This window comes from Squalius cephalus (genome assembly GCF_949319135.1).
Source record: "Squalius cephalus genome assembly, chromosome: 19".
Classification (NCBI taxonomy): domain Eukaryota; kingdom Metazoa; phylum Chordata; class Actinopteri; order Cypriniformes; family Leuciscidae; genus Squalius; species Squalius cephalus.
In genome coordinates, this window is record NC_137140.1 from 17,078,136 (window position 1) to 17,092,128 (window position 13,993).

Sequence of the window (13,993 nt, forward strand, 5' to 3'; positions counted from 1 at the left end):
GAGATTTTACAGGTAGAAAAGTATGAATATTGATTAAAAATATCATGCACTTCTAACTTCAGTTTTTACCTTTTACCCAGCTTTGAATGAAAAGTCCAAACAAAAGTCCCACGAAAGTCTATTGATGGGATGTTTGTTATACTGCTGACACAGTCTAAACACAGAAGCTGCTTAAGTGGAAAGTTCACTTTCTATGTCTGTTTCTATAATACGTTCCCTCTACATTTGGCAGGCTGGCAGAGTTTAAGAGCGGTGAAGACGATTGCTGGGGCAAGCTTAAGAAGAATAAGCAAACCGATGTCGCCCAGGCTTCCCTGGCTGACCGTTACTCCCAGCTGCAGGAGAGTGAAAATGCCTGGAAGAAGAAGGTATCCACACACTCTTTAAAACAGCAGCCACTTTTTCCTGTCAGTAGCAGAGAGAAATGGGCTGAATTAACCTAAAACTCTCATAAAACTTTTCACAGTACACAACACTTTTGTTGTTGTGTGCAGTTTGGGGTTAATGAAGTGTCCGTGTTGGTTGGCTATAGGGTGGAGACAGCATAAAACAATAGACTGCAGATCCCCTGATGTGAGGAGCTGTTTGTGGGATGGTGAATCCACTGGGAGGGGTGGGGCAGGAAGAGGTTGTTTCCAGTGCTGAGTCAGCAAGTTCCTCAGCTTGGATGTCCTGCTGAGAAGGGGTGTGAGCACAGAAGGAGGATTTCTACTCAGTTTTACCAATTCCTGAAATTTGATATGCATCAGTCTCTCTAGTTACATGCATTCTCAGTACAAACATTTAAACCCACAAATTAATATGGAGAAGTGTGTTTCCCCTATTTCTTTAAAAGGTATTGTTCATGCAAAAATAATTTACTTTGATAAATTGAATATAATGGCAATAACAATTGCCATTTCCATTTAGTTTTGGAGAAAAACAATCTGATATTTAAGCAATTTTTATGATAAAATTGTGCCAGCTTCCATTGCTCACACAGGCCCTATCCCAAATGGCACACATCATAGACTACTTTTATTTAGATTTTTGTATGTGTATTTTTTTTTTTTTTTTTTATAAACTAATAAACTAAACTAAACTAAGAAATAAACTAAACAAGACTTAAGCCGGGCTCAGACTACAGGGTAGTCACATAATCACACAAGATATAGTACCTTCAATGCCCTGTTGATGCCGATAACGCTTGTTTTGAAACACAAATAAACTGCTGCAGAAAAAGTTAGGTGCCATGCAAAATGTAATGTTGTAATTGCATTATTCATTTCAAATTTATTTGAGTAAAGAAGCGTACTTGTTCAAAATGTAGTCAAATTGAGTATAGATTATTAGATTATTATAAGATATTAGCAACTTTTACACTGTAAGTACAAAGTAGCCATAAAGATACAGACGTAGAGTAACTAACTATATTTACTCAAATACTTTTTGCTACTGGACATTTATTTATTATGATTGATTTTATTTGCCATGTAGCCTACAACACAGAGCAATGCACACTCTGTTTACATCCGGTTCATGTTGAAGAGCCTCAAGACAAGTCATTTATTCACATAAAGTTCTCTCTCTTAAAATGTAAACGAGTGTAAATGTCAACATCATCATATATGTCTGAAGTGTTGAAGTCTGTCAGGTGGCTAAAACATGAGATTATTGCAAATCAAACAATCTGCTGTTTTATTCCAATCATTACTCCTGGTCGAAGGCTTCTGTAAATATTTAGTTAATGTTTAAACTAAATTGAATGGCGCAACGCAAAAATATTTAGTAATGCGTAAGTTGTAACTTAGAATACTTTACATCACAACTAGGCTAAGATGTAACTAATGCACAGCTGGTGCAACCGGCCCCAGGAGTTTTAGGCCAATTTTTCCCCGATTTACCCCTCCCGACAATCTGAGAAAAAATCTTGTTCCGGACCTTGTTCGTTTCCGATGTTCAGCACAGATTATCTGGTAATGAGGCGTTGTCAGATTTAATTTTAAACCTCCGAATCTGTGTTAGGACACATCGGGCTCCCCCAGTGATATAAAACATGTTTGATATTTAGGATTTTAAATCAGGGTGGTTATGACTATGATTATGTTAGTACTTTCACAATAGCCAATAAGAGGTGAATGAGAGAAACATTTGAAACGGCAAAAACATGACGTTCCCTACCTGTCAACAACACAATGTCTTAGAAAACGTACCACAATCGTATGGGCAAAGAGAAGAGCTGAGGAGAAATCACCTCTGTTTTGAACTTACCGGCTGACCGGGCTGAGTGTAGAAAGCTGCTAGCGCTATAGGCTAACATGCTGAGGGTGTTGCCAAGCAACGGTAAACATTTTGGCCCTTAAGGCTGACATTAGCTAGCATACTGCTGTTAACAGATATTAAAATTGGCAAAATCTCACCTCCAGTTCTCACTGACAAACAGACTATATTCATTTTGTTTACATCCGCTTCTGCATGAAATCACGTGAGGTGCTCCCTCTGGCATGATAATCTTAATATATTGTAGTGTGTGCAGGTTTGAGATTTGAGAGAGGGAAATCTGTAAATATTCTCCTTATGTGTATGCTACAACCAGATTTCAAAATCAGGTAGTATTTAAAAACTAGTGTAGTCTGAACCCAGTCTTAATATGTCCTAGATAAGAATGACTTAACACCAAATCCAGTCCCATCTTGAAAAGAACATCTGTAATTCAATCTTTCCAATCTCACCCTGCTCCCATTAATCAAAATGGTGGAAAGACATACTCTATGCCAAATTTCAGTGGATAATCTTTTTTCATCCACAGTGGATTATCCTTTGGTCTGGGTCTCACACTGTCTCTGTGGAACTTGCTGTCTGACTGACTCTTTTTCAGGAAGGTTGAGACTAACCTGACTTTTTCCTTGGTTTTATAAAATGGCTATTTTTGTCTGTCAAATGTTTGTTTGACTGCTAATCTGTGTATTTGATTGTTGACCCTGCTTTGTGCTGGTCCATTTTTTTTTAATAGCATTCAGTTCACTCTTTCTTCTCACTTGATCAAATAATTTCAACTTCAATTTCAATCAATATTTGATATCCATTTATTTACTTATTTGGCAGGTTAGTTTGGTAATAACACAGTCAGTCTGTGAATACTGTAAAAGTAAACCCCTTTCATGAGTCGTCTAGTCCCCTCCAAGTCCTGATCACTCTATCAGGGTTTATTTAGAAATGATGACTGTACATTATACCTTATGAAGTTTATATTGGGCATATTCTGGCTATATCACTGTTATGTGACAGTCATAGCTAAATTAAAAGCTTGTAAAAATGATTTCACTAATACGGTTTGACTACAGAATGTAGATCTGAGATCCAATAACATACAGATTGAGAAGTCGCTATGATACAGTTATAAAATAAACTCAGAATTGTGTAATGTGACCAGAAAAATGCCTGAATGCAGAACAAACATCTCTGTGATTGTGAGAAGATGAGATCTGCTACAGATCTGTGCAAAAGAAAAATGAGCAATGTTGCCACTCTTTTTGGCTCTGAAAAGAAAGAAATGAAAACAATGCAATTCTGTTGTCAGGGGTGCACATTACCGTTAAATGCACCCAGTTACAGATGCTTCTGGTTAGCCAGGTCGCTCTTAGACACTGACCATGATAACTCTGGCTTATAGCAAACCTGTACCAAGCAGACATCCTCATTTGGTTCAGCTTCACTTGTGATTTGACCAATAATTCCTTTTACATGAAATGAGCTCAGTGTCGAAAGCTTCGGTCTCCCACTGAGCATTGCTGGACACAGTCAATATGACTAAATAATTTACTCGCTTTGTCAGATGTCTCAGCAGATGATGAGGATCGCCTCCTCAGGATTATCATGTTGCTCCTTTTCAGATAAATCTAATTACAGAGAAAATCTTCCTGAAGTCCAGAGATTTCATCATCCCAAGTATAAGTCAGTTTCTCTCTTTGTCTTCTCATCTTTCTTTTATTTGTTCTGACTCACACTTTGTGAGTGCTCACTGGAGGCTGTTTGAAAAGTGTGAGCTCAGCTAAAACAGAGTTGAAGGAAAACCTTTTTTTATGGCAATTCAATTTTATGGAAAACCTGCTTGGGAACTGTAACAATGACCTCAGCCTAGTCTCTTTCTTTTTCACACTCTTTAAATTTCTCTTTCTCTGTTCAATCCCCCTGGAGGGGCTCCTAGCTTTGCACCTCTTCAGTCATGAATCTGACATCCAGTCAAAACATCTAATCTTTCCTCTGGACCTCTGGAACATTTTTTTTTTTTTTTTTTTTTTTGGTGAGCTTTTGGCTTTAGGTAGTTATTTGAATGTTGAGTTGTTTGCGATGTGTTTGGATTTGAGAAGATGGAGCCTTCACAATTGCCTTTTCTGATTTTTTTTTTTTGATTTTTTTTTGTCTTTTCCTGTGCCCTGATTTACCTTCCTAACAGGTGAATCTCACAAAAACTGTCAAGAAATGTCATATTTAACCCCAGATTCAAAAGAATAAAAAATTAGTTTTAACCTGTTAACCGTTGCCAGTGCGCCCGCGCACTGAAGCGTTTTATTTTATTTTATTTAGTTCAGTTACTATCAGATTTAATGTTATACCTTGACAAACTATACATCATTAAAAAGATATAAGACTCAAGTTTCAGTATTTGACCACTATTGTATTCTGAGAAACTCATAGTGACAGTTATGTCTTAATTTGTGTCAGACAGGAGTTATGAAATGAAAAAATGAGTCGATACCTTTAATATGAATTATGCGCGTCAGCCGCTCCCATTCATAAAAAAACTCTGTGCTGTCGTCATGACAGCGATTCACAAAACAACGTCTCTCAGGGCTTTAGCTCAAAAAGGTGCAGTAAGCGCTTTAAGAAAAACGCTGTTGAAAATTGAAATTAACACTCTAACAAACAATTTAGCGCATATTTACTAGATGTCTAAAAAAATCTTGTATTTGTACATAGTCCTGGCTGTGTAAATAAGAGAAAGAAAAAAAAGTGGATCGGACCGATCAGACAAGCACCATAACATTCCAGTAGCCAGTCAGCAATATGGGGGCGTATATGCTCATGATAGGGGAGGAGAGAGAGTGAGCTAGTGAGCCATTTGTTGAAAGACTGTAGAAAAAGAGATGGCTGAGATATTAGAAAAGAGGAAAAGGTCAGAGGAATAAAATTGGAAAAATAAGGATTACTATCAGGCAAGAGCTACGATCTGCATTAATAAAAGCTTTGCAGCGCTGGAGAGACGTTAGATAGCAGGAAGGCCTGCTCCGTACGTGAATATCATTGATTTAGCTATTTCACAGAACCGAGATGCTGTTGTTGTTGAATCACAGCTGATTTATCCATATTTACACAAGCTGTCTGATGCACTAGCTGTTAGCCGTTGCCTGTGTCGCAAAGCATATTCATTATTTTGGGGGTGGAGCAATGAAGAGAGGGGTGTGTCTCTTTTTGGTAGGGGTGTGTTTCTTTGGGTGTCAATTTCAAATATGAACAGTGTTTCTCAGAAATTGCTTACTGCACTTGAAGCCATTGATATGCTTGTATTGTATACTTGTGTTAAGGGTATTGGGCAATAAAAAAAATAAATTAGCCCTTTTATAGGCTACTGCAATGTGGGAAAAATATCATATTACTTGATTGTCAAAATATATATTATATTATTGTACACAATATTATATTTTTCTATGTGAATTAGGACCTAGATATTTCTTTTGTGAGATTCACCCAGCTGTATTCAGAATTACCTTTTGACTTCTGTCTTTATCATCTGTGTCATTCCTTCTTCACCTCAGGCACCTGCTCTGTCACCTCAGCTTTCCCTATTTGCCTCTGCATAGTTTGTAGTGCTCCACTCCCAGGTGAGTTCTTAAGCTTGTGTTTTGTGGTCTTTTTTGATGCGTTATGGATATTTTGTTGTCTTTATGTCTCAATCTTTATTCTTGCTGTTACACTGCAAAAAATCATGTCTTGTGGCACTGGCAGATTGTTTCTCACTTGTTATATTCTCACAAAATATGGTTAAATTCAAGATGCACCTGAAAACAAGTTGATATCTGATCAAATGTATCTTGTTTCAAGGATAGATGGAAAACAATGCAAAAAGGCTTAAGAATATTATTTTTTGCAGTGTATTAATCTTTTCTAAGTGTGTGTATGTATGTATGCTTGTGTGTGTATGCTTGTTTATATGATCTGAGGACACAAATGTGTATAATGACATGGGTATTTGACTGGAATTACAACGTAATATTTCATGAGTCCTCATTATTAAAATGGCTTTGGCAAAGTTTGCAGTTGCAGGCTGCAATATTAATTATAGTTTTGTTATTTTATTTTATTAATAATGTTTTGTCTCTTAGAAATGCACATTTTGACAGTAGCTTCAGTTGACAGTAGTAGTAGCTTGAGTTAAAATCAGCGAGTAAACACATCTGTAGTAAGCTTAGCTTGCGCCATTTAACAATTTGAGCCAAACAGAAAAATGGTCCTTGTGGCGTGGTTCAAATGAGTAGCGATGTTTTGTTCCGTTTTTGGTGCATAAACATGATCATTTATCAATGCATTTATCATTAGCATTTATCAAACTCGTTATCGTTTTATCGAGGAAAATTATATTGTAATAATCATCATCATCGTTTTATCGCCCAGCCCTAAGAGAACTATTGTTCCAGACTAAATTGGCAGCTCTCTGAGATTGTCAATTAGCCTACAAATCTAGACGCACCCTAGCGGCAGAAAATTTTATTTTGCAGCCAGTGTCTAGCAACTCTCCATTGGCTTGTGAGCTGGAAAAACCTAAATCTAGTCAGGCCAATCACATCGTGTATAGAGTCGGTTGGCGGGCTTAACATAATGATGGCAGAGTTGTGACGGTTACGCATGAATTCCCTGCTACTTGAAAACAAAGAAGATGGCTGCTGCTGCTGGCGAACAGCAGTCTTTCGAATCGGCTTTGGCCGTGACTCTGGAAGACTTGGAGTTAAGCTTTTCTTTGAGAAAAGAACAAAGAATGGCACTGAAGTTATTCTTAAAAAAGGAAGATGTGGCTGGAGTTTTGCTGACCGGATACGGCAAAAGTTTAATCTAGCTCCACTGGTGGGAAAACGCCCTGGTTGGTTGTAGCACTATCCTATTGCGTGCAGAGGGAATTTGAAATACAACCGTTTATCCTGCCCCTCGGATTGAGCCCTGCCAGTGGTGTGTTCCCAGACCCAACATCTTGATGTGGGTCTGGCTTGTCAGGCTAATTGTCAATATCTCTCTTTAGATATACAGTAACTAAGCTTTGGTTCCTTGGAAAAAAGCTGTCTTCCATTGAGGCTTTGGGGAGAGTATTCCTATTCCTCCTGCCCCACCACATCAGGAATTCCCCTGAAATGATTTGCTTAAAAGCTTTACGGCTTTTGGCACATTTGTATGCGCATAAGTGTGTACACATTTGTGTATGGTCAAATTCCTTCTAAAGGGACCAGGAACATGTCAGATATTATTTATCCACAGGGCTCTGAACAGTAAATTCTGGGATTTACAAGGGAAATAGGGACATAGAAAGAAACAAGGGACATAGAAAGCAACACCTGTGATGACCACATGCTCAAGCTGTGGGGAGGCAGTAAGCAGTGTGGGCCGTCAAGCCTTCAGATTAATAACTCGGTCTCCATCCTGTTCAGTCCTGAGGGCCCAGGACTCTGTCACAGTTACTCCCTATATGGGGCTCATTTATGAAGTGTCTGATTCATAATGCGAGAGTGGCTGATGGATGATGACCGATAATTTCATTTGGACACCTTGTAGTGCTGTTTTTTTTGTTTTTTTTTCTGGAGGATCTGATTTTGGTTAAATTGTGATTTGTCATTTTATGCAGCTTATTTTAAGTGTTTCAGAGCATTGGCCTGGCTATTGGTGCACACATTGAGCCTTGATGCTTGTATGGGTGACAAGTTTCGAATTTGGCTTGAAAAATGTTCGAATCTATGTTCTCTCTCATTTCCTGTTTAATTTAGTTTATTTTGATGGTTGGATTCCTCCAGATGTGAAGTCCAAGGTAATCTAATATTTGGTGTCTTTTTCTGTTTTTCCTCACAATGGAAAACTTAGAATTATTAGCTAAACCATTCAGGTGAAGTGAGCCAGGTCAATAAGACATTTGAAAGCAGTTAAATATATTTTAGTTGATGAGCAGCTTCATATTGCACCTCAGTCGCTTCAACCCTATATTTAAAATCTCTGTGGTCTCGTGTAATTTATCCACATGCAGACGATGGTCCCTCTAATTAAAATTCCCTCCACATCATGTCAGCTAATTCGAATAAACCATTTTGGGCTATTTTTCTGTTTAATGGATCCAGCCATTTCAGACTCTGCAAATTCCTTGGAAAGATGTGTGTTCTGTTCCATTTGTCCTGACTGCCAGAGGCGGTACTAAGCACTAGTAGATAATTGCTGCGCCAGCTAGATAGGTCGAGAAAAATATAACAACAAAGTCACGTCATTATGCAGGCCGAGACGCAAGAATATAAACCACAGCAGCTCGGTGCCCAGCCTCTTTCGCTTTCTCGCCTATGAAAGGTCATCGTTTCGCACTGTCCCTTGCAGCTTACCTGAGTTGCAAGGATTCGCCCTCCCAAGCAGTGACAGCGCGCTCTACACTTTTTTCAGGATGATGTCTCAGATTCCCTTTCTTTACTATGTGAGTGGAAACTTTTATATTTGATTGTTGTGTCGGCGATACCCTGTGCTTCACAGTACTATCCGGTGGCTGGTTTCAACCGCGCTTAGGTAGCGTTTCATCGCAAACCTATTTATCTTTTATATATATTATACATTATATCTTACTTATTATTAGACTTATATTCGCTGTTGTGCAAGTTATTGTTTGCCACACAGTTCTATCCGAAGGCAGATTTGACTTTCACGTGTGTTTTCTCGTTATAAATCTTACGACACGTGGGGCCATTATTCACAAAACCACGTAGAGTTCTCCAAAACGACAGTAAAAGTTCTTAGTTAGGCCGTGTGTCCACCAAAGCGTTTTTAGCCAGCTGAAAACGCTAGGCGCTCTGCTGAAAACGCCTAGCTGTGGGCGCTTGAGCGTTTTGCCAGCGTTGCGTTTTTTTCAGTTGAGACACTTTGATTGTTATGATACGGAATATCCGCGAAAGTGTTACTAGTATCTCATTTCACACATATTTTGTTTCTGTGTTGATTCTATATTAAAATGTCAATACAATGTAATGTATTTTCTCTGGCTCTTGTTTTAAATGATTTTGTTCCGTTATAATGCTTGTTGTTGTCATCTGTTGACGTACGTTGTACAAGCAGAATGTGGCAGACGCGGTTGGTCCGTGTGGTATTAGTCCCACCCCTCCTCCACTGTGATTGGACGGTTGGGTAAAAAGTGACAGTGATGAGCGCTGCGTTTTACCAAAAGTTGAACATTCTTCAACTCTCGGCGGCCTGTAAAAAACGCCGAACGCTCAGCGCTTCAGTGTGAAAAAGACGCTCAGTGCCTCCTTACGCTCATGGCGTTTTAAAAACGCGGCGCTCCCATTGAAAACAATTGAAAAAACACGCCAGCCGCGTGAAAAAACGCTTTGGTGGACACACGGCCTTAAGAGTTTTCTCTTAAAACCTATTCACAAAGCTGCTGAGACCAACTTTTGCTAAGGAATAAAGAGAAGTCTTAAGCTAAGAGTAAGGGTGGAGTTGACCTTGTTGCTATGGATGATGTCAACACTTTTACTAACTATGCACACAGTGATTGGCTGATAGGGAAGGGGTCTCTGTCAGTGATTTAATCAGAAATATTGTAGAATTCAAATAAAGGTTTTTTTTTTTTTTTTTGCCATATTCAAACAAAGATTAAATGTTGCCATATTCAAATAAAGGTTTTAAAATGTAGGCTAAGTGTCATTAATTAAACTAGCATATGTTCAGCTAATTGTCAACCTCTAACATGTCTGGATCTCAAGAGATTGCAGAATTCAAATGACGTTTTATAAACACAGCTCAAAAGGAGGTACAGTATATATACACAGCGGAGAGCCGATCACCTTGTTATCTCGACAGTTTTCTGCATCCCTCCGTCACCCTGTTCCTCACTCTCGGTTGGGGATACAGGGGAGAACTCTGGGTTTGGGCTAAAGTCCAAGCTCGGAGCCCTCAATACCCTTGGACAGCATGCCAAATATGCATATTATTTATTTTTTTACTTGTGAAAACAACTGCCATAGGTAATCGGACATTTATTTATTTATTAAATATTTTATTTTTGCCGTTTTACTGAGTCATAGATCATAGCTCTCTCATCTCCATTTCAAGTTGCAAATTGTCCAAATACGTTTCTACCCGACGACGGACACGATCGATGCCCATCATGTTTAGGGATTCAACATCTGAAGGAAGCTCTGACTGCATTGTAATATGCTACCATTGTCACTTCGCCTTGTTGAGTTAGATACTAACTCCTCAGTTAGCCTCGCACAACAGCCTCAGTGCCCTCAAAGCATTGTATGTCGGCTGCTGCTGGCCCTCCGCCGAGCAAGAAGAAATCTTTATCACAGACAGAAACTTTGGAACATTTGCTTTTGAAAACTGTGGCTACTCTCTCTTCGGAAATGGCGGAGATGAAACGTCTTCTTCAGTCTCTTCAACCCCCAACCCCCAGGCCACACATATTAAGAACAGAACACACCAGTGGATGAGAGTGATTTCCAACCCCCACATGCTATATATTTAGATGCTCTCTCCATGAGCGTGTCTAATTCACACTTTCTTGATGAAGAATTGGTGGAACCTGACATGCAACCCACCCTCCCACATGATGTTTTCTCCACCCTGTCTGCTGCAGGTGGTTCGAGTGGTGGGTCTGTACATTCATTGGGCGCAGACCCATCTTCTCCAGATGATATTTTATCTGTTTTGCAGATGGCTTGGCTCATTTGGGTCTTGACAAATCGACTGTCCAGCCCGTGCAAACCAATGTGTTATTTAGACAAGCTGCTGATAGTAATGTTTTTGCAATGCCACCATTTAAAGGGGGGGTGAAATGCTATTTCATGCATACTTAGTTTTTTGCACTGTTAAAGAGTTGGATTCCCATGCTAAACATGGACAAAGTTTCAAAAATTAAATTGTATGTTTGAAGAAGTATTTCTGTGCCAAAAATACTCCTTCCGGTTTGTCACAAGTTTCGGAAAGTTTTTTTCGAGTATGGGCCTGTGTGACGTCAGATGGGGCGGAATTTCCTTATACAGGTCCTAAGGGCACTTCTCCTGGAAGGGCGCGCGCGCACCCGTAGACCAGAGCGAGAGAGCGAAAGCAGTACGCCCATCAAAGCGCTGTGCTCGGCTTTAGGGAAGTCATCGGCTGCACAGATTCCCAAAGAACCCAGCGTTAAGGGACCAGTGGATGGAGTTTGTTTTTCCAGAGCATCAACGGAGTTGTGCAAGTGTTCTTGTTTGTTCCCTGCATTTCGACGATGATTGTTTTATAAACAAAGCCCAGTTCGACGCCGGATTTGCGGATCGTCTAATGCTTAAGGATGGAGCAGTCCCAACGATAAAGGTTCACGGTCGTGCGTTGGAAACGCAGGCGGTGAGTAAAACTGCTTGTGTCAAGTTCTGTGTGTTGTTAGCTATCGGCGCGTAAGCACAGCTTTAGCTCCGCCCGCACGGCACGCCTCCAGCCGCTCGTTTTTTTCCCGGAAAGACTCGGTACAGCCTATCTTTCTTTTATAAATATAATAAAACTAAAGACTTCTTGGAGATATGAAGGATGCAGTACTACTCTATAGGTACTCAAGATTAACATGAGATTGACTGAAACTGAGTGTTTCACCCCCCCTTTAAGGACTTTGTGACAGAATTCTCCAGTGCACTTACAGGTCCCAATGTGCCTAGAAGGAGGTCTAAGACAGCCGACACTCTTGCCTCAATGGACGAGGCTGATTCCATTGGGGTAGGACGAGCGGCTGAAATAGAACAGTCGGTACCAGCATTGGTGGTATCACCAGATGAGGCTCTAAGAGGCAATGTATGTAAAGTGCGCAATATGGATGTACTGACACTTTCTTGAAGAAGGCATATGAGTCAGTAGCCTATATAACTCGAGCAGAGAATATTATCTGCCTACTGCTTCTTCTCTGTAATAACACATTAGAGTCAGCAAATGTTGACGCTTCTATACCTCAGTTCTTACAGATGGCTCTGTTGACTATGGGTCATGTGGCTCGAGAACTTGGGACACTTTCAGCAACCCTTCTAACAGCCAGGTATGGCTCAGGCAAGATTACCTGAAGATTGTAAAAAGACATTGAGAGAACTGCCAATTGTACTGGGACATCTTTTTAAACCCTAATGTTTCTGAGGTATTGGAGAAGAGAATGAAGTTGTCAGAAGCCACATGACAACTAACTCCCACAGGCACCACCTTTTAGAATGCCATCAGCTCTGGCTCACCCACAATACCCGGGCTTAGAGCAACACGTGTGTCAACACAACACTTCCCAACTTCACTCACCACAGTGACATAGAGGTGCTGAAGAGGCCCAGGGATGTCGCCCTTTTTTCACCGTCACCATCAGGGGGGACCACGTCAGCGCCTCCCCACAGGTCTTAAAGGCAGAAGCCAAAAACCCTGAAGCTCTGGGGCCAGCATTCGGTCGTTTCACTGCGCAACATCTAGATTACTGGAAAAATTTAGTGTCCAACCCCTGGGTTCTGGATAATTAGTGCTGGGGATACACTCTGCAGTTCCAACGCTGGCCTTTCAAGTTTTCAGGAATCCTTCCAACAGTTGTCAAAAATGTAAGCAGGTCAATGGCTCTTTCCTTAGAAATTAATTTACTGTTGCAGAAAGGAGCCATAGACAAAGTTCCTCCCCTCAGTCAGAGGGATGGGTTTTACCCCACATACGTGATTCCTTGTTCCGCAGAAAGATTTATATATATATATACACACACAATCATGGCCAAAAGTGTTGGCACCCCTGAAAATTTTCCAGAAAATGAAGTATTTCTCACAGAAAAGTATTGCAATTACACATGTTTTGCTATACACGTTTATTTCCTTTGTGTGTATTGGAACAACACAAAAAAACAGGAATTTTTTTTCACACAAAACTCCAAAAATGGGCCGGACAAAATTATTGGCACCCTTAACTTAATATTTGGTTGCACACACTTTGGAAAAATTAACTGAAATCAATCGCTTCCTATAACCATCAATAAGCTTCTTACACCTCTCACCCGAAATTTTGGACCACTCTTCTTTTGCAAACTGCTCCAGGTCTCTCATATTGGAAGGGCACCTTTTCCCAACAGCAATTTTAAGATCTCTCCATAGGTGTTCAATGGGATTTAGATCTGGACTCATTGCTGACCACTTCAGAACTCTCCAGCGCTTTGTTGCCATCCATTTCTGGGTGCTTTTTGAAGTATGTTTGGGGTCATTGTCCTGCTGGAAGACCCATGATCTCGGACGCAAACCCAGCTTTCTGACACTGGGCCCTACATTGCGACCCAAAATCCTTTGGTAATCCTCAGATTTCATGATGCCTTGCACACAGTCAAGGCACCCAGTGCCAGAGGCAGCAAAACAACCCCAAAACATCTTTGAACCCCCACCATATTTGACTGTAGGTACTGTGTTCTTTTCTTTGTAGGCTTCATTCCGTTTTCGGTAAACAGTAGAATGATGTGCTTTACCAAAAAGCTCTATCTTGGTCTCATCTGTCCACAAGACGTTTTCCCAGAAGGATTTTGGCTTACTCGCGTACATTTTGGCAAACTGTAGCAAAGGCCTTTTTAGGCAAGTCGTACCACTCGGCCGCCATCTTGGCAACGCCTCTGGGCAGCTATTTCGGACTAACAAGACCAGGCTCCTATCTAAATGAATGGGCAGAGAGTCAGAACTGCACTTTCACTGGTCACCGGGACATAAAAACTGCATGTATAGAAACAGCAGTAAAATATGATAAATATCGCTGAAAA

General features: G+C 40.3%; 1 protein-coding gene across 2 annotated transcripts in view; it reads left to right on the plus strand.

Moving 5' to 3' along the window:
* svild (supervillin d) overlaps positions 1-13,993 on the plus strand; it is a 181,994-nt gene that overhangs the window by 120,192 nt on the left and 47,809 nt on the right. For both annotated transcript variants that reach the window (XM_079852048.1, XM_079852049.1), the window contains exon 8: positions 233-368. In XM_079852048.1, the coding sequence (XP_079708174.1) occupies positions 233-368 (136 nt within the window). The remainder of the gene's footprint in view (positions 1-232; positions 369-13,993) is intronic.